Genomic DNA, 27,809 nt, shown 5'->3' with positions numbered 1-27,809 from the left:
GGATTACCTTTATTTGTTGTAGCTCTCGTCAGCAGTAACATTGCTTCAAAATCGCAAAGATGTACACTGCTATTCAAAAGTTTGGGGTCACATGACTGAAATTTTCTCATGATCTTAAAAACCTTTTGATCTGAAGGCATATGCTTAAATGTTTGAAATTAGTTTTGTAGACAAAAATATAATTGTGCCAACATATTAATTTATTTCATTATAAATCTACAATAAAAAAATAAAACAAAGGTTTTTGAAATGGATGACTTAATAATAAAGAAAAGCAGCCAATAACTGCCCAGCATATAGATGGGATCTCCTTCAATACTGTTTAAAAAGCATGCCAGGGTGATACCTCAATATGTTGGTTGAGAAAATGCCAAGAGTATATTTCTGCAAATTCTATAGAAAAGGTGGCTACTTTGAAGATGATAAAATATAACATAGTTTTAGTCGCAACATAATTCCCGTAGTTCCATTTCTGTTACTTTGGAACTATAGTTCCATAGTTTTAATGACTTTACTATTATTCTAAAATGGGGGGAAAAGAATAATAAAGAATTAGTAAGTGACCCCAAATTTTTGAACGGCAGTATAAGTTTAAGCACTTCTCAGCAGCAGCAAGTGTCTCCATATTTCCGATGGAAACCTTAACAACTGATTTGATACTGAGATGCTGGTGACTGACATGATGGCTCTATTTCTCACTCCGGAGTAAATGTGTGCGTAATGCGTATATGTGTGTGTGTGAGAGAGAGCTTAAGAGAGGGGGAGGGGGAGCGCGAGGGTGTTTCCCACAGATATTTCAGATAATATATTAACTGTTGCATTGATCAAGTGTATCTAGCTTTAATACAGCTCAAGCCTTTGTTGCTAGTTCAAAAACGTCACTTTAGAACTAGCGATGGATGTTGCGCTGCTTTTCGAGTGGGGTAGGGGTGCTTTTCACTATAGCTATTTGAGGCCGATTAGGCAAGATACATTGAAACATAAAAAGTTTTACATAGTGAAAGTTATTTTGGATAATAGAAACTGTTGTACTGATCAAGTCACGGGGGGAGACAGAAAGAGAGGGAGCATAAGGATGCTTTTCAATTGAAATTTAAATAAATGTAGGATATTATAGACATTGTTTGTCATTTTTATCCGATGTACTTAACCAATGTCTTAATTGGTTATTTTTCTGTAGTAGCCTGTAGGGTTCTTTGAAATAAATGAAATAATTTGGCAAAAGTGATATGGAACCGTAATGGTCAAGACCTGGAACTACTTCATAGCAGTGCGTTTACTTGAAAATAATTGAACACCTTAGAACGTCTGTCAGCCAATCAGATTCAAGCATTTAACAGCCCCGTGGTATAAACAGTTATTATTCTTATAACCATATTGTGGAAAAATATACAATTACATAGAATATTTGATTTAATATTTTACTTTAAAAATCAGAAATAAATGACTAAGTATAGTACCAGATGTATTGTATACATTCTGTAAAAAGCGGATGACACCTGGGACAAGTTTAGCTACTCCAAGGGGCTTCTTACCCCATGTGGCGGGTCATCTTGCCCAGCAGTGGGGTAAGATGGCCCCTTTTCATAATTTTTCATTTTGTGCATTGACAAAAAAATGAGAAAATGTTTCTATTTATCTTCGATGATGCATCATCATCATCCTCCTGAACATATATAATGCACATTGATCTTAAGGAGGGCGTCTTACCCATCTCCCCCAAGCATAAGTCAAACTGAAGTCTTTGTGCATTGCGTGACGTCTCGCTGTTTTGTCAACGACGTGCGCGTTGCGTTTTTAAGACGGCGTGGCGAATTAAAAATAGGTTTACAACTCGTCTCAAACCCCAATCGTCCGTCTAGCTGTTTTTGAACTCATAACACATACTGTGTGAACGCCCCCTTACTCTCTGCGTTCGGTGGGAAGCCGTGCACTTTTGAGTGACGTGACAAACTCGTAGCGAGCGACTAGGCGTTTGCTGTTTTGCCGCGGCGCGCAGTTCTCATCATCACTCCAGCGGACGGACTCTAAACAAAGATTACTTATGAAGACGGAGCATCTGATCTTTCTCGAAAGCCAAATGTGTTGTGGCGTAGCTTTTATGAATGCGCTGTACTGTTCTCAAAAGGCGACACGGCTGACTGGGAGCATATAGTTGAATCAGATCCGTGTTTATTATAGATATAGCCAATATTTGTGCAAGAATGCCGAGAAGAAAACAGCAGGCGCCGAGACGTGCTTCAGGTAAGTACATCTGTAACAGACGAACAGTTGAATAGATTGTATTTAGATGACTGTAGGCTGCTAGTTAGTATTTTTCTTCCTCTTGTGGGATTTCTAACTTTAACTCATTATTTACACCTCGTTTGCATGATATTTAAATAAAATGGGGCAATATCGTGGGATAACCATTTGTAATTGCCTGTATTTTAATAGTTAACACGTTTTCTTACTACTCATTTGAGTTAATCATCTTTAGTTCATGTGGTACTGTGGCTATAAACACTCCTAACTTCTTTAAAGAGGGGGAAAACATTGAAACCCCTTTCATGTTAACTAAAACGATATCAGTCTGCTTAATAGAATAGATCCAAACCTATTATTTGAAAGAGGAGGAGTTCTTGGGCGTTTTATACATTTACAGCAGAGCTCTTTGTAGTAGAGATACAAAGCCATTATTATATGACTTCGCTGTTTGTGTGTGCGTGTTTGAGGGAGAGATGATGTGGAGTTTAATGGAGGGGTATGGCTTGCTCTGTTAGACTGGCCTGTCAGAACAGCTTTGTCTCATGTTGGATTTAATTGTTATCCTTGTGACAGCCTCATCCATCAAAGGCTTTAATGGTCAATCAGAGCAAGGCCATGTGAGTGCTCTCCTTCTTTTTCCCACAAGCCTGCCTGGGCTTTTATATCATCAGTATGCTCCACCAATCTAAACTCATGCTCATGGACGTGTTGTAGACAGAGTGGTGACTGTGGTTACAAGTATGAGTTTATGGTTTACAGGTATGAAGACATTTGGTGATGTGGTTTCATACTTTTTTTCCTATTCAAACCCACTTTCAACTGTTGTTTACTTAAAAAAAAAAAAAAAACTGGGTATATTACAATACATTAAACTTAATCAGTAGCCTGGTCTTTTAGGTTTTGATAAAAGGTTTCAGAGGATGTAGTCTTTAGCAATACACTATAAATGAAAATGCTATCATCATTTACTCACCTTTATGCTATCCATGACATGTGAATTTCTTTCTTCTGCAGAACACATATGAAGATTTTTAGAAGAATATTTAAGCTCTGTTGGTCCAAACAATGCAAGTGAATGGTGACCAGAACTCTGAAGGTCCAACAAGGCATCATAAAATTAATCCTTATGACTCCAGTGGTTAAATCTATATCTTGAGAAGCGAGATGATAGGCGTGGGTGAGAAACAGATCCATATTTAAGTCATTTTTTATTGTAAATCTACACATTATCTTCCACATTCAGCCACCTACTGGTTGGGGCTGGTCAAAGGTGGAGATTTAAAGTAAAAAAGTACTTAAATATTGATCTGTTTCTCACCATCACCTATCATATTGCTTCAGAAGACATGGACTCTTCTAAAAATCTTTGCGTGTGTTCTTTAGATGAAAGAAATTCATACACATCTGGGAAGGCATTAGGGTGAATAAATGATGAGAGGTTTTTTTTTTTAAGTGAGCCATCACTTTAAGGTTCATGCAGCTCTCTAAAAGGTAATATTTAGCATTAGCTAATTTGAGCACATCTAATTAGCTGTAAACTTGATGGATTCCTGACAGGTGTAATGATTGGAGATGACAAGCTATGCGTCTGTCACCAAGTCATTTTAGGTTTGTGCTTCCTTGATGTAATCAAGTTGATATTAGCCACTCCTGCTGGCCTTTACTATTGCCTTAACCCAGTTTAGCAACTTTATGTGACAAATTAGGTTTTAGTGCCTGTCTGGAATCTAGATGACCCAAACCATTATTATGAGGAGACAAACATGTGGAACCACCTACAATCTTTCTGAATAAATGGATGTTTTCATTTGTCTTTTAGGATTTGAGCCATATTTGGAATGACAGATAAGACATCAAATCTATTTTGAGAGTTGTACTTTGTTTCAACTCTGTAAGTTAGATCTGTCTATGTCTGTGTGTGGGTAGATAATGTGAGTTAATCGGACACGCCTCTGCAGATCCCATGGGTCATCCTGGCCAAAACCTTCTCACAAACGTCTCATGCTCCCACACAACTTTTGGGTGCAACTCCAGGCCCTGCTCTTTCTCTCTCTCTTTCTCTCTCTCTTTCTCTCTCTCTCTCTCTCTCTCTCTCTCTCTCTCTCTCTCTCTGAGGGTAAAATCAGTGGATGTCAGATCTAAGATGTGAGGCAGGTCATCCGAACAAGAGGCCATCAGTCTTGCGTAGATGTGTCGCAGGAGTCAGGTTGATGGTGGCAGAGATGAAAGGGCAGGAAACCACAGAGGCCCACAATTCCCTAATCCAAAACAGTGTCAACATACCTCTCCAGCCAGGCATGCCTGTAATCACTGCCAACGGCTTGAAACGGCTGGATCCTCATTGATTTGTACAGCGGCTGAACTGTCTTTTGGACAAAAGATTAACCTAATCTTACACATGCCTGCATGCACATTTCACACACAGATATAGGTTGGTGGGCTAGGTGTTATTAATTTATAATGTGTATTATAATTCCTAAATTTGATACAGTCATGGGCAGTTTGTGGTTTACTTTGGAATGGTTTATGATACAAGATTGTCAATTACGTTCTTTCTGTGTTGATGTTTTGACACTCTTAGGGGCCATTCATGCTGAATACGAAGGGCACACAATGGTCAAAAACATCTGTCTATGCATGCTTACATAAGAAAACAATTGGAAAAAATGCATGGATGGACACAAAAACTTGCTCGGTGTGAATGGACCCTTAAGCATCAGTTTTTTCCCATGGTGACTGACAGATCTTTGTGTTTATACAAACCTTTAAAAGCCAAAAGTGATATGCAACTCTTACCTCAAACAGAACTTCTGTTTCTGTGACTTCTCATTTTTTTAAATATAACATTTGGTCTTTAAAATTGCCTATTATTTATTTATTCAATTTTTTAAAACAGGTTGAGCTCAATCAACCGCATTTGTGGCATAATGTTGATTATCACAGAATTACATTTTGACTTGTCCCTCCTTTTCCAAATTGTTGTAGGGTGAGGCACTTACAATCTGTAAAAAGTTAATATACTCACTGCTTCAAAATTATTGCCACAAGACATAAACTATATGCGTGTTAATATGATTTTAGTGTGATAAAATTACTTACTAACCTTTTCTGTGTAAAGTTATTTGCAAGTTTACAACTTCGTTGCCGTTACAATGTGACACCGAAAACATTGTAAGCCTGGTAGATGATTTAAACAACTTTACAGCTCAAATAAAACACACATTTTAACAGAGAAATTAAGGTATGTGCCTTTTTAACGGTTCACATTTCTACCATTATGACACAAATGCTGTTGATTGTACTTGTATTGAACCCAGAATATTCCTTTAAGTTGATTACTACCAAGCTAAACTTTCAAATTCATAACTGACTAAATAAATAGATGCTTCATTCTATCCAAACTGCTCTTTGTGGTTGTAAACTTATATGAATATTACTTTGGTGTGTTCACAATGAAGATATCAATCTTAAGTTAAGAAGTGGAGAATCCATCTCCTTTCTCATGAGAGGTGGCTTTTAGCTTGTGGTCCATTTTAGAAAAATGAGTCAGTCTGGTCCTTGGGGGTCCAGAAACCAAACCCTGGTGGAGAAGATCAACACAATGCCAAACCGTCAATTACCCTTTCAACAGAGCCGTTAATCACGCTGCCACCCTTTACTTCTGGCATCCTGACACATGTCATCTATCATGCAGGCTTTCCGAGATGCAGAGGGAGGAGAGAAGGAGGAGAAATATTGTTCAGATTTCAACAGAATAGGGAGAAAATTGGGAAGAAGTCGACAGAGATGCAGGTCAAATGTTTAAAAGGAAAATGGGGCTGTGATGGAAAAGGTTTGCCATGAAACTAATGGAAAGTGACACAGGCGAGAGAATTCAACAAAATGTCACACTGCTGAGTTAAGCTGTTAAGTCAATATGTCATTGAAAGCCATATTTAGGTTGAGACCTCAGCTGATGACAGATTGAGATTTATTAAGTGTTGAGCAAGTAAAACGGTAAATGTGTTCTAATTTAGGCTAATGCACGCTAATTTCTACTTCAGTGAGGTGTTGTAGTGAGTGACTTAATATTAGGAAAGTCTCTTTGCTCTGCACATTTCCAATTGTATCAACATCTAAACTTGAGATGGGTTGCAATGGTCAGTTAGTCGTTTAAAAAACGACTAGTTGACTGGTGAGGTTGAGTAGTCTTTATATTTATTTATATATATATTAAATTAGGCTGTCGATTTTTAATTGTGAAAATTAATTAGCGCAAGTTATCACACCAATGTAAAAAGAAACAGAGCATTTCAAACTCGAAGTGCCACCTTCATGTCTTTGTGAAACCCAGTCAGCAAGGGACAGTAAACGCTGTTCCGGCTGTGCTGACCTTATTCACTGCAGCGCCATCTTCGATTTTTGACGTGAATGACAACAAAGCTGTACAATCTCTTCAATGGGCTGTACTGCAGTGTAAAGAGTTTTTGGATCATTCGGCAGTCAAAACTTTGAAAAATATCTTTCCAAGAACATTCCGAAAAACAAAAACTCCGGACAACACGAGTTGAAAATCAGATGTGATCAGGAGCATTATACCATTTGTGCTATTGAAGAGATGGTAAGTCTATCCCTCACAGCCTTGTTTTCATTTCCATCAGAAATCAAAGATAGCACTACATGAATAGACTGTGACTCGCAGCAGTGTAGACAACAAACCAACAGCTGATCAAAGGCAGCCAAACGGAGCACAACAGAATGCAGGGTACTTGAGACACGTTTCTTTTTTTTAAATTTCAAACTACATTTAACTTGACACAGCATCCTAAAACCATAGCGTTTATGGATAGAGATGCTGAAAACCAGTGAAACACCAAAAACCTCCATCTGACTTACAGTATGTACATATGGGCCATAAGAACGTGTCCTTTGAGAACAGCCCAAGTCTACCTGGGACAGATTGACAAACTCAATGGAAAAAAGGGATTGCTGTGGACAGCAGGCCAGTGTTGGGCTTATGTTCAATGGTATGTAAATAAATCAAACAATATATTGACTTCTGAAGGCACTTTTTGTATTGTTTAATAATTAACTTGTCTGCCACAATAGAGTAATGTCAATGTCTTTGTCTTTGAAAGTTGCATTTTTAAACTCCTCTGTAAGGCACCACTGCTTCAACCATACACTTTCAGAAGAAGGTCTTTGGCAGTTGTGTCACATCAAAAATAGTTTTTGTTGTGTCCCGTCATGAGCATCATGTTTTTATGATGTACAACTTTTAAAAATGCATCTTGGGACATTGCACTCCTTCTAACTGTTTTTTAACAAAAGAATACATCTTACGTAAATGCCCCCTAAGAAACGGGACTAATCGAGGTCCGGTGAACTCCTTAAACCGATTAGCCTGTCTGGTGAATGTTTGAAAATGTTGCTTTGCACATTTCTATTATAAACCATGTTTTTAAATCAATCAATCAAGCAATTAATCAACCACCAACATTGTGTTTGTCAGAAATTCACATTTATGTGTGCATCTGTCTTTGTGTGTGGGTGTGCACACATTTGTACATGCTCACATCTGCGCATTCCTGTCCGAGCTTAAAATGACATGCATCACTCAAGCTCAGCTGCCCTGTAAATGAACTCTAGCTTTCTCTCCCACAGCTCTACCCCTGCCCCATGATGGATGCTCCTTTAAAGAAAGAGAATAATGAGAGGTAGGCGGTTTAGGGGACCATTTATCACAGTGAATATTATTTGGACGGCTGCAAAAGCCTGCAACCTGATAGTTAGAGAGGCATAGACAGAGCAAAGGATCTTAGTTGTCCTCTCCATGATGGATAGCTTTGCTTTCTCTCTGTGTTTGTTACGAGACACCAGCTGTCCACCGGGTGGTCACTGTCGTACAAGATTGGGAGTTTGGTATTGCATCCCCCCAACTAACCCTTCTAATATCTCGATGAACTCAACTCCCAGTTACCGGAAGCTTATTAAGGAAGGGTAACTCTGGGACAAAGCCTTGCTTGAAAGGTGGGGGTTGAATTTTTCTTTTTTCTTTTTTTAATGTTGGTTTTTGCCCCCTACCTTCCCCACCTTTTCCCTGCAGAGTAGAATTATGAGTGCCATCCATCTCACTGAGTTCTTTGATGCTGGGCCATCATCTCAGCAGCTGCTGGCTTAGATACACATAGAATTGTTGCCAATCACTCTTGGCAGCTGAGGCACATCAAATACACTGTTGTCAGGGGGGGAAAGGAATCAAAGGCACACAGAGTGATAATTAGAGTGATATCTGCCCTGAAAGGATGTTTTTGGTCTATGGAATTCCAGTCAGCTGAGACTATTTGACTTTCAGCATTTACTGTAAATGATCAGTTTTATGTTTTTCCAGCAGAGAAAGAGAAACATTATAAAGAGGTTACAGGACCCAATATAACATTTAATGGCCACAGTGATTTTTCTTTCCTTAATCTAAAGACTGCCCACTTCGATTGGAAAGATTCACACTTTGCTCGCATCATTTGCAGTGAAGAATACACTATTTTTGGCATGGAGACACTATCTCAACATGCTGTCTGAATGTTGGAGTTTGCTTTGTTTGATCAAAGCCTTGTTTGTTGGATATTAGCATGGCCTCAAGCAAGAACAATTCTCACAGTTAGCTTCAGTCTGTATCTCACTAGGAGGTTCTGGGTGACTCATGTTAGATGTAAAAGTGCAATATTTACAGAAAGAAACCTTCAATTTAAGAATCCTTAAATTTTGCAACCTCTTTCATGGCAGTTCATATGCATGTTATAATACATTTATAGGGTGTTACTATAGAGTACAAGTTGAATGTCTGGGTGATATTTAATCCCAATGTCAGAAGAAATAAATAAGTAATAATTATAAATTATTTTGAAATTAAGAAAAAGCCTATCAGTAGGACCATTTAAGATTTCAGTTTGTATTTTTACATTATTTTTTATTACTATTAAGGACATTTTCCTGTCAAATTCTTGTTACTGTAATGCTGAAAAATTAAATGAAAAAAAAAAAAACCAGTCCATTTTCTTTTGATTCTTTGTGTGTGTGTGTGTGTGTTATTGTGACATTCACCCTACAAGATCTCTGTATGTAAGATAATTGATCTCTGATTTTCGCTTGCTGATTTTTTACAATTTAGAAACAATAAAACATTTTAAGTCACGTTTAGTACAAGGCAGGTGTGATTGGATAGAGGATGAGATGCACATTCACAAATATACGTCTACCTTCATCATTTGGCTAAATTTTCAGCTGTTTTACAGTAATCAAATATGCATGCACAATATACAGACTCTATATTTTGTAGTTGAGATGCTCAAATTTAAATCTGATCTTTGTGGTTTCTGTCTGTGATGTGATGAGTTTAATGACTGGTTAAATTGAGACAGATACTAGTTACATAAATCAAGCAATGTGGGTGCCACTAAAGTCTCCTGGCTTTTTGTTCTGCTAGAGCTTATTGCACACGTCACATTTTATTAGCTTAATAAATCACCTTGGCTGTCAATCAAGCCTTTGAGAATAATTTGTTATGGTAGTTGCCTCCTGAGATGGATTATAAATCATTCAAGTTTAAAGATTGTGTTAAAATGTGGTGGGACAGGGTTTTGACACACAGATACAAATTCGAGTTTATGGTGTCTTCTTTTTAGGTGCATGTCTTCTGAACTCACCCACACCTGGATTTTTATGAGGTCAGACATGAATATATCTGGCTGCATGACATGCTGATGTTACAAGCAGAAACAGAATATAAACTGAGTGGGTTAAAGTTGACATACATTTAAAAATGTTGGGGTTGTTTCTTTGATATCTATTTTATATATTGCTTGGTTTAAAATAGTGTTTTAGTCTTCAGGATTTGTGTTGTTTGAAAAAAGCAATTTGCCAATGTGGACCCTCGGTTTGTCAACGTAATTGTCTCCTGTATTTGAGAGGATAGGAAAATGATCATGTCATTGTAGTTACACCTGGTTCACACTCTTTTCGAGCTGCTTTGAAGTTCATGCCAAATCAGCCAGTACAAATGACATCTTATGATCAAGGTTGTCGGGAACGATCATAGGAGATTGGCAAGTAATGGATACCTAGTGACAATCCAAATCTACAGAGTGGATAAGACTGGCCTGCACCTGCCAGTTATCCTTTAGAGTCCCCCATCCCACAGGCCGCCTGGCTGACAGCCAGTGAGAGGCTAAATGAGGGAAGCGCAGGCCTGTGAGATTGTGTATTATCATTCCAAATGAGAGCTATTTGTGCTTTAACACTCCTTGTCAAGTCTGTAGTAGATCTTGAACAATAGAGAAAGGAGTTAGGGGCTATTCATTCACTCGATAGTGTTTTTGCATCCATATATCTTCAATAGTTTTTCTATGAAAACATGCACCAAGCTGTTGTGCTGCCTCATACAGAAGTGCCTTGTTTTTAAGATGCCATGTCAAGTTAAAAAGAACTTCAAATTTTTTCCATGAGCACTTAACCAGTCAGTAAAACAAAAATTTAAAATCTTGTTGCACTTTAGTCTGTTTTGAATGTTACTATTCTGATGCTAGTGAAACTTTGTAATATGGCACTTTTCGTACCACTGACTCCTTACGATGATTTGCTTATGTTTTCCTCTTTTGTAAGTTACTTTGGATAAAAGCATCTGCCAAATGAATAAACGTAATGTTAAATATAGCAGCAAGCAGCAATGGCGGGTCCACACAAAGCCAATATTCACTTAAGGCAGAAGTATAACTTTAAGACTAGGCTGGGAGGGATTAACAACTATAAACATAGACGCCAAATTTTGAGTAAGCTGCCTGCTAAGATAGCATACCCTAAAGGAAAACGAGAAGATAAAGAATTATTCTTCTAGGCTAAATGGTTGAAAAGTTATAAGAAAAAGGTAAAGTGAAATTTTGAACTGGTGGTGATGCTAGAGGCTTGTTCTGGGTGACACCATGGTTGGTCAGAGGATTATTGAGACCCACCCAAATAAGTGTGCTGAATTTTGCAACTCCCCTCCAAACGGTTCTAGGGGCTGCCATAGACTTCACTGACAGAGGAATAATATTAATAATTATAAGGAATAGGCACTCTGCTTTTTCTGGGTGTGGCCCCTAAAAACATGACTAGACAGACAGGGATCCTGTTCTTTTTGTTGTGCAGAACATAGCTTTTAAGTGCAATAATAACACATTTGGTCTGAATAGCCCCTTATTGTGCTAACATGCACTTGAATCGCACATGAATCAGCACACCATGTTTGGTTGTAATTCAAGGCCTGCTGTATTTTACATGTAAAATGTTTTCGTTTTGACATGAGCAACATAATCACAAATGTGCTCACAATCAAGAGTGAATAGAATTGAATGGGGGGTATGGCTTTCAAGGGGGCATGTGTTCCACTTACGGAGTCAGAGTGACAGTGTCAAACTAGCAGGGGACAGGCTGTCAGGAGACAGGATCGTCAGTCCCAGAGGATGGTGGTGGATGGGCTCTTTTGAGGGTGTGAGGGCAGCTGGCAGGGAGAAGGGCGACCGTGTCCCCTTGGATTTGTCATATGGAGGTGCTCAACCAGACACCTTTCTTGCAACACGTCACCTGTCCATGGTGAACGGTCATCAGGTGGGATTCAAAGTGACAGGTGACTTATGTGCCGCCATCTTATGTCATTCCCCTTATCCTCTCAATCTATCTGTCCACTTTTTCTTTCTACTTATTTGTCTCTTCATATCTGCACAGGTGTGTCGAAATGTGGACATGTGAAGAGGTTGGCCTAATGGTAGCAGGTGCATTGTGTAAATAGCCTTATTGTAAGCTTAATATCAAACTATCAGATAAAGAGCCTCTGATGTTCACTTGACTAGACTAAACTTGTCTGTTTGAAAATATCTGGTTTCTTGGTACCAAGTATTAAACAAATGTCTGATTTATAGATGTGAGAACACCATGGGGTTTTTTTTTACCTCTTTTAGTGGTGTTTATGTTAAATTTGAAAATCTTTCTCTTTTCCCCCTCTAGCTTATAATTCAGAGAATGTTAAGGAGACCACCACACAGATTGATGGCATTGGAAATGATTGCTCAGCGACCAAGAAAAAAACACAGGGTAAAAATTACTTGGAACAAGAAGTCAAAAGTCCAGTGGATGAACAAGATTCCACTACTGCTGAGCTCTCAGGTCATGATGTTGACATTGAATCTCACATTAGTGAATCTAGTGACCCTACATCAGATGCTGAGAGCACCTCGGTCAAAAATCAGGAGGATACCACCAGAGACATCTTAAAAGATGGCTCTGAGGACTCAGTATGTAGTTCAGATAGCCTTGAACAGATGAAGGCTATTTACAAAAGCGTCCTCAATAATCCTTACTGGTCCTTGCTGAGTTTGAATTCATCTCAACCATATGCAGAGGAACAGCCTGCCAATAGCAGTGGTAGTAGTAGCAACAATAGTAGTCCTGGTCGCAACTCCAATGACTGGCACCAGTCTGCTATTGCAAAGACATTCCAACACATGTCTCAGAAACAACCAATTACACTTGAGCCAAGTCTTTTCTCCACTGTCCAGCTCTACCACCAAAACACTAAACTCTATGGATCCATCTTCACCGGTGCCAGCAAGTTCCACTGCAAAAGCTGTAGTGCATCATATGACACTCTACTTGATCTCACTATTCACATGAACGAAACAGACCATTACCGTGATGACAACCATGAAAGTGCTAGCAAGGGCACCAAGTCCTGGTCCAAGCCACGTAAGCGCTCTATTTTGGAGATGGAGGGCAAGGAAGATGCCCAGAAAGTCCTACGTTGTATGTACTGCGGGCACTCCTTTGAATCCTTGCAAGACCTCAGCGTACACATGATAAAGACCAAGCACTACCAAAAAGTACCTCTGAGAGAACCTAGAACAGCAATTGCTGCTAAAGTTGTCTCTTCTTTCAGAAAGAGGGTTCCGGTGGAGTTGAATATTGGAAAATCTCTGCGCACCACAGAGCAGAGAAGTACCAATGGAGGACAAGCCAGTGATATTTTTCAGATGTGTTCCAAACAGGCTTTTACCAACAAAGCAGACTTAATAAATCAGAAAGGCACTCGCCGGGGTATGCAACCAAAGTCACAGAACTTCACATGTATGGAGTGTGGAATTTCACATGACTCTTTGCAGCAATTGAGTGCTCACATGATGTTGACCGGTCACTTTGTCAGAGTCACCCAGTCATTGAAAAAAAGAGACAAGCCCATTTTAAAACAAAAAGTATTGAATCCTCCTCCAAAAAATAAGTGTGAGAGGGCTCAGTCTGGTATGCAATGTTCCTCCCCTCTCTTAGCAACAGGAATCAATGATCCATCTTCTTGTCCATCTCCAACAACCAGGGACATCAAGAATAAGATGCAAGAAATAACATCCCTGAAAGACAACGATTGCAATGAGTCTGCAAATGCGAGTGATGCCATGGAGAGATTTGGCATCTCATCAAAATATGATTACCTTACTGAAGAGGATCTTAAAGAGAGCCCTAAAATGGATTTTGATATTCTCAAATCATTAGAGAATACAGTCACTTCGGCCATTAACAAAGCACAGAAGGGTGCCCCGAGCTGTGGGGGTTACCAAAGTATTCACGCAGCTTATCAGTTACAAAACCATCTGAAACCTTCTCTGCACAACTCCTTTTTGAAACAGTCAGCCAGTGGGCAGGAGGGCCAGTCTTTAGGCAAATGTCCACTGGTCACTCCAAGCACTCCACCAAGTGCTTCCTCAACCACAGTAAATAACCATGAAGTAGATGATTTGGAGAAGGTTACAGAAAATGTTGCAAATGTGGAGGATCAAGTGAAATACTTTAATGGGCAGGGATCTGTGAAATGGAAATCACTAGCATCCAGCTCCCCAGTTGAGGCCACTGAGGGTAACACAGCTGAGAAGAATATTCCAAAGCACACTCAACGCTCTCGAAAACCTCCCACTTCTATTTCAGATCTGTATGATAATACTTCTCTACTATCTACCCACACAGAGCCCAAACAACCCTCTGTCAGTCCTCTAAGTGCCCTTCAGTCCGTTATGAATCTTCATCTGGTTAAAGCTGCCAAACCGGTTAGGCCTGTCCAGGACCCTATGAGTATGCTTCTCAGGATGAGCAACAGCATGGCGGAAAGGGCTGCACTGGCTACTCCATCTGGACAGTCGCCGAAACGTAGCCAGTTACATTCTGACTGCCATGAAATTTGCAGAGACCAACCAATAGACTTGTCCAAAGGAAAAACTGAAAAATGTCTTAAGGCTGCCACTCTTCCAGGCAAAGCATTGAGTTCCTCCACAACTGTGAGTGAATCAACTGCTTCCAAAATATTTACACCAGTTAGTCCTTTGCATGAAAATGCTCTCTCGGACATATCAGACTTGCTGCGTAATCTGTCAGACTCACAAACTCTAAAGCCTCCAACACTTTTATGTAGGACAGAGCAGACAGAAATTGAGGGCTCTCACACTTCAGATGAGGAAGAGTATATGTCCATGGTGCACAAACGTAAAGGTAGGAAGTCACACTGGAAACCCCAGCATTTACTGATTTTGCAGGCTCAGTTCACTTCCTGCCTCAGGCAAGCAGCTGATGGAAAGTATGTGATATTAGACTTGAGCTCCCAGGAAAGGATAGTCATATCACATATAACAGGTCTGTCTATGACAACCATTAGCCACTGGCTGGCCAATGTGAAATATCAGCTGAGACGAACAGGCAGAACAAAATTCATAAAGAACGTTGACTCTGGGCACCCAGTCTTCTACTGTAGTGAATGTTCAACACAGTTCCAAGCTCGCTCAACATACATCTGTCACCTTGAGTCACACCTTGGGTTTAAAATGAAAGACTTGGCCAAGCTTACTTCTCCTCCTGAAAAATCTCTGCTTCCTTCTGTACCAGCTGCTGGAAGAGGTCAAGAGCATCTGCTAACAGTGCCAGCACTGTAAAAATCCAGTATTTACGGTGTAATGCTAAAACACATCAAACGTAAACACATTTAGCACTGTATACCAGGATATTTATTGGATGTTGAGATTGCACAATAGTCTCACAATCTAAGTAAGGATTCATATGCAATTAGTTATTTTAATAAATTAATAAACACATTTGGCCTTAAGGGTCAGCAGAGCACTGTGGTCATGGATGTTATCATTGTATTTTAACATTTAAAATATGTTCAGAGTTGTAAAGGTGGCTAATGCCAGAGACTCTGTATAAGAAAACTATTATATGTAAATATATAGGCTTTAAAATTCTGTCTGATATTGCTTTTCTTGCTATTTGTGTAAGTTTCTATTCTTAAATGAAAAGACTGTATATTTGTACATAGATAAACTGTAATGTTTAAATTTCTGTCTCTCTCTCTCTCTGCTCTCTCTCTCTCTCTCTCTCTCTCTCTCTCTATATATATATATGTATATATATATATATATATATATATATATATATATATATATATATATATATATATATATATATATATATATATATCGCTTCCCTGTGCCAATAGTTTGTTCATGCATAAAGAATTTGATTTATTTAAATTATATGATTAAAACATTTATTAAAAGTGTTAACAAAGTCTTAAAAGTTTTTTTGTTGATACAAATAACAGATTTGCTTTTTTCTACATTCACATCACATCTGTTAAATTTCATTCTAGCAAGATTCTTTAATCAGGCTGTTTAATTAGACATTTTTTAAAAGCCTTGATTTAAACCATTTGTTGAATGTTAATATATTAAATGGAGATCATTAAATAAAGAAGGCATGCCATCTGTATTGTTAAAAAGTAAATTCAGTATGTTCCATTTCAGTGATCTTTATAGAAAAACAAAAACTGCTTTCTCAAATCATTGGCCCCTATCAGACAGACATTCAGTGGAGCCAGATTCTTTTGACTTCTTTCCATTTTCCATTAAATTTACATTTTTAACTGATGTACTCCATGTAAATAAAATACACAAGTTTGGCATAAAATCTTAATTCCTCTTAAAGGCAGATCCATTAACTCGTTGATCACTGTTTTGACCTAGAGTAAATGTCTAGGCATGAATGGGATGGTAAGGCTGTTTGCAATGCAATATTGGCAGATACTGTAGAATAAAATACACATTGTTGTTTTACATATTCATTGTCTTTTTGTTTTGTGCCTTTGATACTGTGAATTCAGTGGGGATAGTCACGCCTCAGTGGTAATAAAATAAGAGAGGGAAGTGCTCCCCGTCAGAGTCACATCAGCCTATGTCATCTCTCTAATGAATATCATCTAAATTGCTTTGTATATCTGAACAGTTTGAATGTCAATCTAATTTAAGTGCATACACTGATGGGATGGGGCACAGACTAATGAAAAGAGAGCTATGTTTGACACTGCAATAAGTTTCAACCTGATCAGACAAGTTTGAACAAGAATTCTGACACATATGCCAGTCGAAAAAAGTTAAGATATGAAAACAGTTTCTTTAGATTTGATATGAAACGCTATACAGATTGTACCAGCAACATTTGCATTATTTCTTGTCTCCTCTGATAAGTCAGTTGTTGAAATAGGAAAATAAAATATATGTAATCTAAAAAATAATTGATTGTAAACATTTAAAAAAGAAAACATTTAAATTTTTTCGTTATTTACACATACTCTTGTTCTAAACCTATATGGTTTTCTGCCTTACATGCAACAGAAATTTAGTTGTTGTAATCACAGCCTCAGTACCCTTTCTCTTTTATTGTATGGATAAAAGTGAATGTGGAATCTCCTTTTGTGTTCCAAAAAATATAAAATACATTTTGGGTGAGAAAATGATCAAAAATGAATTCTCATTTTTGGGTGAACTTTCACTTCAAGCTGTATTGTTTGTAGATATAATTTGCAGTGTTCCTTATGACTGTGTTAAGTTTTCATGGATAAACTAAAAATAAATTGATTATTGGGCCAGCACAATCTTCAACTCATCATGGCCTCTTGGAAATCATGTTCACCCGCTACTTGAGTGTCAGTTCCTATTGTGACCAGGCTTGAGTTGACGTGACAGTTTGTGACAGCTCCGGAGCACTCATGGGACAAGTCAAGTCACTTTTATATGTATATCTCTTTTCACAACACACATTGTTTCAAAGCAGCTTTACAGAAAATCATGCTTTAACAGAAAATGAATGTGTACTAGTTGTTCTATAAAGTCTTAGTCTATAAAGTATAAGTCTTAATGTAATTGTAAATTGTGTATAAAATAAATAATTCAGTAGTTAAATAATAATTGTATTTAGGACCACAGTGAGCAAGCTGAAGGCGACTGTGACAAGAAACACAAAACTCCATAAGATGTAGGTAAATGGAGAAAAATAACCTTGGGAGAAACCAGGCCCACTGTGGGGGCCAGTTCACCTCTGGCTAAACAGCATGAATGTAATACCAATATTAGTGATTTTTGTGCAGTGCAAGCTTTTAAAATGAAGTAAGTGTTAAGGGCCAGTGTTTAAACAAAGATTTTGTATGAATTGTAATATTAATGACTAATGTCTTTAAAGTCCATCCTGGTTTAACTGCAGAAGTTCACATAGATGTAATTGTCTTTCGTTAGTTGGATGATGAAGGCTTTTGTTGGCAATTCATTGATAGTCTATGTATTCCATTTCAAGAGTGTAGTCCATCAATAAACAAAGGTGATGCAGGCAGAGATCAATGAGGTGCATTGCAGATCAACCAGAGGTCATTTCGGTGAGGTTCGTTGAGGTCCATCCTAAGTTCAATTTCAGGCAGTGGCATATGAATTAGCCAATGTCTTTCAGTTGGAGTTGGCATCAGTTCATCCTCTGAAGTCCATCGTAAAAGACTGAAGTGATGTCTGGGTAGAACCGGCTGTAGTTTGTCATCATCACTCAGCGACATGTAACAGTGGAGTCCGACACCAAGCAAGAAAGGAGCTGGATCTGGCCGGCTCTGGTAACCTCGGGAGAAAGACATCACTTCACTTGAGACAGGGAAACAAAAAGAATAATATTAGTGTAGATTATGAGAAATGTTTCTGAGAAATGTTTCTGGTTCCAGCAGACCTAACTAAAACAGTTGATGGATAAATCAGGTGTATGCCTCACTAAATAGATGAGTCTTAAGTCTAGATTTAAACTGAGTGAGTGTGTCTGCTTCCTGAACAGTGTTAGGGAGACTATTCCATAGTTTTGGAGCCAAATAGGAAAAGGATCTACCTCCTTTTGTGGATTTTTAAAGACCCTGACTACCACCCCTGGAGTCGAGAGTTCGAATCCAGGGTGTGCTGAGTGACTCCAGTCCTGTCTCCTAAGCAACCAAATTGGCCCGGTTGACAGGGAGGGTAGAGTCACATGGAGTAAGTTTCTCATGATGGAGTTGTGCATGGATGCCGCAGAGAATAGCGTGAAGCGGTAACATGCTCAATAAGCCATGTGGTAAGATGCTAGGATTGATGGTCTCAGATGTGGAGACAACTGAACTTCGTCCTCCGCCACCCGGATTGAGGTGAGTCACTACAACCACCACAAGGACTTAGAGCACATTGGGCTTTCCAAAATTGGGGAGAAAAGGGGAGGGGAAAAAATAAGTGGTTCTGAGATTACAGGGAATACCTCTTTTAAGAGCTTAGTTGGTATTGGATCTAACGTGCATGTTGAGGCTTTTGATGTTTCGATACGTTTAGTTAGCTCTTCATGACCTATGACAGCAAAGGATTGAAGTTGCTCATGAGGAAAATTAAGAGACAATTTTTTTCTGAGGTGCTGTGACAGTTGATTGCATAATTCCAATTTAATTTCTGATGATTTTTATTTTATCAGTAAAGTAATTCATGAAGTTATTACTATTGTGCTGCGATGGAATATCTGGATCAGTCGAGGCTTTTTTCCTAACCAACCTAACCACAGTACTAAATAAACACCTAGGATTGTTGTGGATATTTTCTATGAGTTTGTTAAAATATGCTGACCTGGCAGCTTTTAGTGCCTGTTTGTAGCTACATACACTATTCTTCCATGCACCGCAAAATACCTCTATATTTGTATTCTTCCATTTACACTCCATTTTCTGAGCTGCTCTCTTGAGAGCATGAGTGTGAACATTGTGGGGCTTTTTTCTTAAATTTTCTTTAATCAAAGGGGGGTGACACTATCAAGAGTGCTAGAAAAGACTGTATATATATATTTTCTGTTATTACATCAAGTTCTTCTAGACTTTTTGGCTTACTGAATATGTGAGACAATTCTGGAAGATGTCCAGAATTTAGAATTTAGAAGCTATATTTAGTGGTCGAAAGAATAGTTCTACCTGAATGTAGATTGAGTGACATTAGCTGATCGCAGCAAACAAGAGATGAGGTAATTATCTGAGATGTCATCGCTCTGTGGTAGAATTTCTATTGTATCAACATCAACACTATATGACAGAACTAAATGTAGCGTATGATTATGGCGATGAGTTGGTCCTGTCACATTTTGTCTGACAGCAAAAGACAGAAACGAGGCAGCTGCACACATAGTCCACACTGACTGAATTATTCTCAGCACAAGGGCATGGATAAAGGTCATTTTTCTCTTCTTAATGAATGTTAAAGTGTTAGTTTACCCCCCAAAAAATTTGCCATTTACCCATTCAAACCTATATGACATTCTTTTTTCTGTGGAACACAAAAGGAGACATTATGCAGAATGTTAGGGACTGACAGCTTCAGTCACCATACTTTTATTAAATGGGAATACGATGCAATGGAAATGAATGGTGACTGAGACTGTCAGTCTCTAACATCTGCCTAATGTCTCCTTTTGTGTTCCAGGAAAAAGAAAGTCATACGGGTTTGAAACGACATGAGTAAATGACAACATTTTTATTTGAGAAGTCCCATTAAAATTGTTAAATAACCTCAGTTGACTTGAAGTTTGGACATAATTTATCTTCATGTGTGATGTTTTTTTTTATTATAATTTTTATTTAAATATCATTTTTATATGATATTTCTTCAACCATGGATGATCTACAGTTAATAAAGAAAACAGCATTAAAAATCATTGTCCTAGCCATCCATCATATTAATTTCAATCTGCCCAATAAATAACTAAATTAAGAATATAGTCTCAAGTCCAAAATATTTAACAGCTGGACAGGGAATATTTTGTGCAGATGCACTGCAATTCACTTGCATTTCTCCAGACAGCTGTCAAGAGCATTTTGGCATGATATCTTGACAGATTTGCAAAAGAAACACGTTTCAGGGCATTACACTATACATTGTTAATTTAATGCATGATGACACGACCAATTATAGTGAGCTATATGTTCAAATAGTTTGTCAAAAGCTGTGTATCAATTCATTTCATTCCATCTCCCAACACCTTCAGTGATACCACAAGCAATGTTTCCAACTGGGAGAGAAATGCCGATCAAGTAAAAAGCTTGAGAGGAACATGTTCGTTGAACTAGCTATATTTTGCAAGAAAAGAAAGGTCTAAACCAAGATCAGCTGAAGCAAAAATGAAAGTGCATACAGTATATTTAGTGTATATATATATATATATATATATATATATATATATATATATATATATATATATATATATATATACATATATATATATATTATAATGTATCAAACTACCCCCAAGGATATCTCTATATGCTATATGTTTTTTAAAAGTCATTCCAATTATTTTCCTCTCTTCAGGACAGAATTTGAATACATTGTGTAATTATGTGAGGCTAATTCAAAGAATCGTTTATTAAAGATTTAACCCTTAAACCCTGGCCTCATACAGAAACTTACTAAAATGTACCAAAATATCTAAAACATAAAATAAAATAAAAATAAATCAATTTCAAAGATTACAAATGGAAGATATCTGGCAAGATATCTGTAACAAGGAGGAGGGCGTGGCCGGGCTGTGAGGGTACACAGCCGGCGCTGAATCAGCTGATCAGCGGGAGAGCGAAATAAAGGGGAGCCAGAGACTCCAGTTTGAGAGAGAGAGACATGAGATGTTGTTCATCGACTATCTCCATGTGTGCTCCAGTATTTCTAGTTACATTTACTTTAATTTATGTCTGCACACAGTGGTGTCCAAAAACTGAGACCACATTGAAAATCAAGATAAACATGGAAATATACAACGTTTTAGGATTTAAAGTTTAGGGATAGGGTTAGAAAATTATGTCATAGTGTAGGAAGAAATATTTAAGATATTGCATGATTTCTAGGGTCACTAATGAAACATAGGCAAATATGTGGCACTGACCATGAAGATTTATAAAATGGATTATTAGGCCTTGCACAAACTGGACTCCATGCTGACTTGAGTTTATGCTGTCAATAGAGCGCAAGAGAGATATATCTACATAATTATGAACACTTTTCACATTTTAATCAAATTCATGCTGATAATATTATTTGTAATGGATGATTATGCGTTATATTATAAAAGAATGCAATACAGAAGCATCACTAGTGGTTTCAGACTTGTGTACTGCAATTTTTTTATTTATCTTTTAACAAATCAAATAATTTCTTTTTTATATATATATATCTTCTGACTTTAAATGAACTTGTTTTGAGCAGACACCTCTGGCATGTCAAAATTTCAAAAGAAAAACTGAAAATTGTAGCATGCCAGCTCCTACCACTGCTAAAGTTGTCTGACATGGTGGCATGACTTCTGACATCATGTATTCCGAATTATCTGACAAGGCATCCACTCATGTTCTGTCAGGGTCATTTGAAATGTGGTAGTGGTCTCGTCCCTGTCCATCGTCCATCTCCGCACATCTCAGCCGTATGCATAGGTGGCGTTTAGTTGTGATGTCCCTGAAATGCATGAGCTGAGCGCTTCATCGACCTCCTGGGCCATGCTGGCCGTCCAGAGATGGCAGGGGACACGATTCAGTGTGACACTCCTGGTTGGAGCTGCCAAACTGCCACTTCCTGTCCTCTTTATTCACACATTGAGGGAGTTGAAATACAGCGTTTTGAAAATCACAGATCAGACATCTGTCTGCTTGTCTGGCCTTTCTCTTTGAATGACATGATCAAGTTGGGCCACCTCTCATTCTACGTCACTGCCAGCTCTCATTTGCCTTACAGAGCAGCAGAGATACCAGCCATGTGCTACTGTACCTACTGAATAATACTCAGGGCCGGCGCTACCTATAGGCGAACTAGGCTGTTGCCTAGGGCCTCGGCCTTGGAGGCAGGGCCTCCAAAACATACACATGCTTATCCACCAATCAAGAGCAGCAAAATACTATGCTGTTTGTCCATTGGATATAACAATTGTCATTCACCTGTAGTTAAACCAGTTAATATCACCGTTTACATGCGAGTCACTCCCAACCTCTGAATTTATGATTGAAGAGATTGTAGATGAATAAAATCCAACTTTTCTGTAAATTTATCTGATGGTGCCGAAGCGAACTCATCCTTCAGGGGTGGCTAAGCAGGCACGCAAAGAAAGTGCAGCTCGTGATTCAGGTATCATCTATTTTTGAGTGATTGTAATGTATTGTAAAAAATAAACTGATTCTAACGATCAGCGTCATTTTGAGATAGATCATTTGACGGTTATTTCCAGTTCAAAAGAGCGCGAGAACCGTTGATGGACTGAATTCGCTTCTGACACTTTGAATCCGAGCGTATGTAGCTACAATCGATTTCCAGCCCTAGTCAGGAGCTGACTCATAAAACACTACAGAAAAGTCAAGTTTGTCAGTCAAAGAGCAAACGCACTATACTAAAGCATTGTTTATTAAGTGTTAAAACAGTCTGTATATCTTCTAAAACGCAAATGTTTAGCCTACATTAACTGCTCTAGTCTATCATAATAGACTATAGACCATAATAGACTTCATTTTTTTCGTTTTCCAATTATAAATACTGTTGCAATATTTATTGAAAATAAGTATGCAATCTTAAGCATATGAATAAGCATACAATAAGCCTCTGTTCATTGACAGTTTATCAGCATCCCTCCACCACCCCCATCTCCTCACTTTGATTTTTAATAATCTCTTATTGGATGTAAACAACACAAATCCAAAATACAATGCAATCCAATGTAATACTGTGTAAATCTGGCCAAAATTCAGAGCCTGGAGCCCTCCCCTGGACAGCATGCCAAATACGCATAATCTTTACTCTATTTAATTTGATGTAAGTGTGAACTCGTGAATTCTGAAAGGTGGAGGGGAGGAGGGCATGGCGGGGGGCCTCCAACATACATTTTGCCTAGGGCCTCCAAATGTCTAGAACCGGCCCTGATAATACTGTATATATATATATATATACGCAGCTTTGGGAGGGTTACTTTTGAAATGTATTCCACTACAGATTACAGATTACATTCTGTAAAATGTAATTTGTCAAATATACTGTTAGATTACTCAAGGTCAGTAACGTATTCTAAATACTTTGGATTATTTCTTCAGTACTGGAAGATTTTTTTCACTTGTTTTGACTATAAAAACAGTAAGACAAAATACACGTTAAAAATACATTCTCTGAAAACCCTAAATATCTTATGTAGTGTTTTTTCTAAAACAAGATCAATCAAACTGATCTTGTTTTAGGGATTTTTAGATATTTTTACAGGAAAACAATACAAAAAGTATCATCAAGAATAAGATTTTTGCCCTAATATCAAAGATCTTACTAGAAAAAAAGAAATTATGATCAAATGTGAATTTTCTTGATAAAAAGAAATTATCATGCCTGGTAACATGTGCATGTAAAATGGCTAGAAATAACATTTTAGATTAGCATAAATCTGACAATTTATTTACATTTCTTATGCTCAAAACTTACTTCAGACTTCTCTGTCTGCTCGTATGAATGTAACACATCATAAGAAAGTGTTTCACCTCTGTTCAAATGCACTTTGAATCGCATCATTTATATGAATATATGTTTTCCATCTGAAAGGACTAAATATTAAATGAAACAAATGACAATTAAATGTAAAGTATTCTCTTCAGTAATCCAAATACATTTTGAATGTAACTGTATTCTAAATACCAATGATTTAAATTATAACTGTTTGTATATATATATATATATATGTATTATTATTTGCTGCATCATGCAAATGCATTCACTTAAATTACGTTTGTTCACTTGATTAATTTATTCTGTGAGCGAAAGTGTCCGGCTAATGAGATTATGCTGCTTCACTCGCTTTCGGAATGATCCTACTTCACACTTCTGAAGTTGTAATTACAAGTACATCAAGTACATGTCAACTCACTTTCAAGTGCTTTGTTGTCAGATAGAATAGAACACATGGAAGATGCCAGGTTAATTCATATATCTTGGGGAACACTTATATTGACACTGTAATATGTGTTTGTCTGCTTGCAGAGGACAATACAATTTACAATATGCATCAAATGGCTACTGATACATGTAAATGTTTATAACTGCAACGGCAAGCAAAAACAAGGTAACTGCATTGAGATTAATTGATATAACTTATCATTCACCACAGAAACTATCATGTTGAAAGTTTATGTCTTCTACCAACTCGAAAACTCAGCTATAAAAATTATTTCAAAATTTCCCAGTCATAATTACAACTTGAGGGGGCGTTCATGTACAAATTTTAGATTGGAAACTTGTATTTATGATAATTCTGGTAGCTCGTGAAGGAAGGAAAAGTGAGTAGTATTAAGTTGGTCATGTGATCACAACATATTAAATGTTTTTTTTAAGTACGTTAAATAACTTAAATCATTTTTTTTTTAATGAATGAGTGCACCTTCAAAGGGTAATATCTCTCAGAATTGGATGTGATGTCAAGGTCTATTATACTTAAAGCTAAAGTGTGTAATTCCTGCACCACCGAGCGGAAATGCAAAAATAAACATTGTTTTCAAAAAGCCTTAAGAATTCGCCCCCCCTTCATCTGTAGATCAAACAAACAGATATTCCCGCCCCTAAAATCACGCCATTGGTTGAATCAATGTTGTGATGTCAGGCTGGGAGGTCGCTCAGAATAAACAGCATTATTTATAGTGCAACAGAGATACCGTGCTTGAAGAAAATGAACCTACAAATGGCTTATTTACAGTTGTTTTTGTATTTTAACCTGGGACAGGAGCAGGGCTGGTAAGAAGATTAGATCTCTAAAGGGTCATTTTGATTTTTAGGGTGGGTAAGTGGTTGTCTCTTTATCAGACCAGGAGGGAGTGTCAGAAGTTTATGGTGGGATGGGGGGGCACAAGGACAATTTAAGGCTCCCAGCTTAGACCCAGTGAGCTGGCCTGTAAAGCAACAAAGAACATATTAATTAAAATATATAGTAATAATTACTAGATTCTAATATATCATTTATGATGTATAATAATATAAAGTCATTATAAATAATTTTGCTTACTTAAACAATGCAATATTTTGTCTGGCTTCACACTACTTAGTGCTTTTGTACTGTTACAAAACAAAACTGATGACTGCTGCATCATCATTACTTTATTTTACTTGTTTGACTTTTTTACTGTTCAGACAGCACACACACACACAGTCTGCTGTCCCAAACATTCAACATGTTAGCTCAGCACTGAAGAATGACAGTTAGTCACGTGATAACATGTTGGTGAACACACACATGTACATCATCACATAAAGACATCAAAGAGGTTCAGAATCTTGTCAAAGCAGAGTGAGTCCTTCCCTCATGTTAAAATGCCCCTATAATAACATCCATTTACATTTATGCATTTGGCAGATGCTTTTATCCAAAGCAACTTACAGTGCACTTATTACAGGGACAGTTCCCCCGGAGCAACCTGGAGATAAGTGCCTTGCTCAAGGACACAATGGTGGTGGCTGTGGGAATCGAACTGGCAACCTTCTGATTAACAGTTATGTGCTTTAGCCCACTACGCCACAACATTTGGACATGCCATTAACTTTCAGAGAACAGCAGATTATGAGTTTATAAAAAGTTATGATGGTTAAAAAAAATGCATTCACAAAATATTGCATTGTTTAAGTAAGCAAAATTATTTATAATGACTTTATATTATTATACATCATAAATGATATATTAGAATCTAGTAATTATTACTATACATATTATATTAATATACATTTTTATGAATTTGTTCTTTGTTGCTTTACAGGCTAGCTTGTTTTTACTCCAACAAATGTTTTTGAAATAAACACAAACACCAAGCGCAACATTCTTGACTCTGCCAATGTGATCTGACTTTACCCTGTGACAGGTGTACTTGTCAAAGACGAGCCTGTCTCTTCCAATTCCACTTCATGTAAATGCACAGGAGATGAGTTTCCATTTACTGGACTTCTGCATGGCAGGAATCAAACCTGTTTTGACAAAACAGACAGTGCAAATGGAAACTGTTTGGATGGTTAGGGTTTTATCCAAATTCAACAGCAAATATCACAGATAATGATTGATAATCCAGTGCAGAGGAACTGTGAAATGCATTGATTTTAAAATTTTGTTTTAAAAGGGTTGTAAAACACTTTGTGACAATCTGGTATATTCATGTAAATTGGCAGACATCAGGATCAGCCTTAATGTAAAGGCGATGATAGGCTTTGAAATATGGCCAAGATATCTCTTTGGAACTGCCTCATCCGGACAGTTGTAATATCAGCTTCCTCCTACAGTTGAAAATAAGTTATTTGTTGTTATTTTTGTTGTTTATGTGTGTGTGTTTGTGTGCATGTGTGCGCGCGCGTATGCGTGTTTTGCAATGGTTACAAAAGAAGCTCAATACTTCTGACTGTCAGCAAACAATGAATATACAAAAACATAGAATAGATGAATGTGCTTTTCCTTTGGTAGCTAAATAAGGAAAAATCCTGTGAAAGTACATTTGTTAGCTTACAGCTATGAAGTTGTTAAAGGACTAGGTCACTCATCAAGCTTCAAGCTCGGTTACACTTACTAGCGCCATCTAGCGCTCTGCGTATGCGTCAAGCAGTAAGAAGTGTAATGGCCAAGAAGACTGCTTTTGTCAAGATTTATTGTGAAAAAGAAGTTATTTTATTGTCTGTTCTCAGGGTTGGGCAGTAACGGAATACATGTAACTGGATTACATATTTAAAATACAAATGATAAGTAACTGTATTCCACTACAGTTACAGTTTAAATAATTAGTAATTAGAATACAGTCACATTCAAAATATATTTTGATTACTAAAGAAATTACTTTGTATTTTATTTTAATTTGTTTAATTTAATATTTAGTCCTTTCAGATGGAAAACATTTATACATATAAATGATGCGATCCAAAGTGCATTTGAACAGCGGTGAAACACTTTCTTATGATGTGTTACATTCATACGAGCAGACAGAGAAATCTGAAGTACGTTTTGAGCATAAGAAATAGAAATAAACCTTGTGAAAATTATCAGCTTTACACTAAGCTAAAATGCTATTTCTTGCATGCACATGTTACCAGACACAATCATATTTTTTATCAAGAAAATTCACATTGGATCATAATTTCTTTTTTTCTAGTAAGACCTTTGATATTAGGGCAAAAATCGTTTTCTTG

General features: G+C 37.4%; 1 protein-coding gene across 1 annotated transcript; it reads left to right on the top strand.

Moving 5' to 3' along the window:
• The first annotated feature begins 1,841 nt into the window (after positions 1–1,841).
• Positions 1,842–15,641, top strand: tshz3a (teashirt zinc finger homeobox 3a). The gene is made up of 2 exons (XM_052097424.1): positions 1,842–2,244; positions 12,265–15,641. Exons 1-2 carry the CDS (start codon positions 2,205–2,207, stop codon positions 15,222–15,224), a joined length of 3,000 nt encoding a protein of 999 aa, XP_051953384.1. The 5' UTR covers positions 1,842–2,204; the 3' UTR covers positions 15,225–15,641.
• Positions 15,642–27,809: the final 12,168 nt, after the last annotated feature.

Source organism: Xyrauchen texanus, chromosome 29, assembly GCF_025860055.1.
Source record: "Xyrauchen texanus isolate HMW12.3.18 chromosome 29, RBS_HiC_50CHRs, whole genome shotgun sequence".
Taxonomy (NCBI): Eukaryota; Metazoa; Chordata; class Actinopteri; order Cypriniformes; family Catostomidae; genus Xyrauchen; species Xyrauchen texanus.
This window is presented reverse-complemented; position numbering and strand designations above follow the sequence as displayed.

Bases quoted from the DNA above. Each gene is read 5' to 3' on its own strand.
- tshz3a (XM_052097424.1), top strand. From the start codon at position 2,205: ATGCCGAGAAGAAAACAGCAGGCGCCGAGACGTGCTTCAG. The intron at 2,245-12,264 runs GTAAGTACATCT...TTCCCCCTCTAG, and splicing joins GGCGCCGAGACGTGCTTCAG to CTTATAATTCAGAGAATGTT.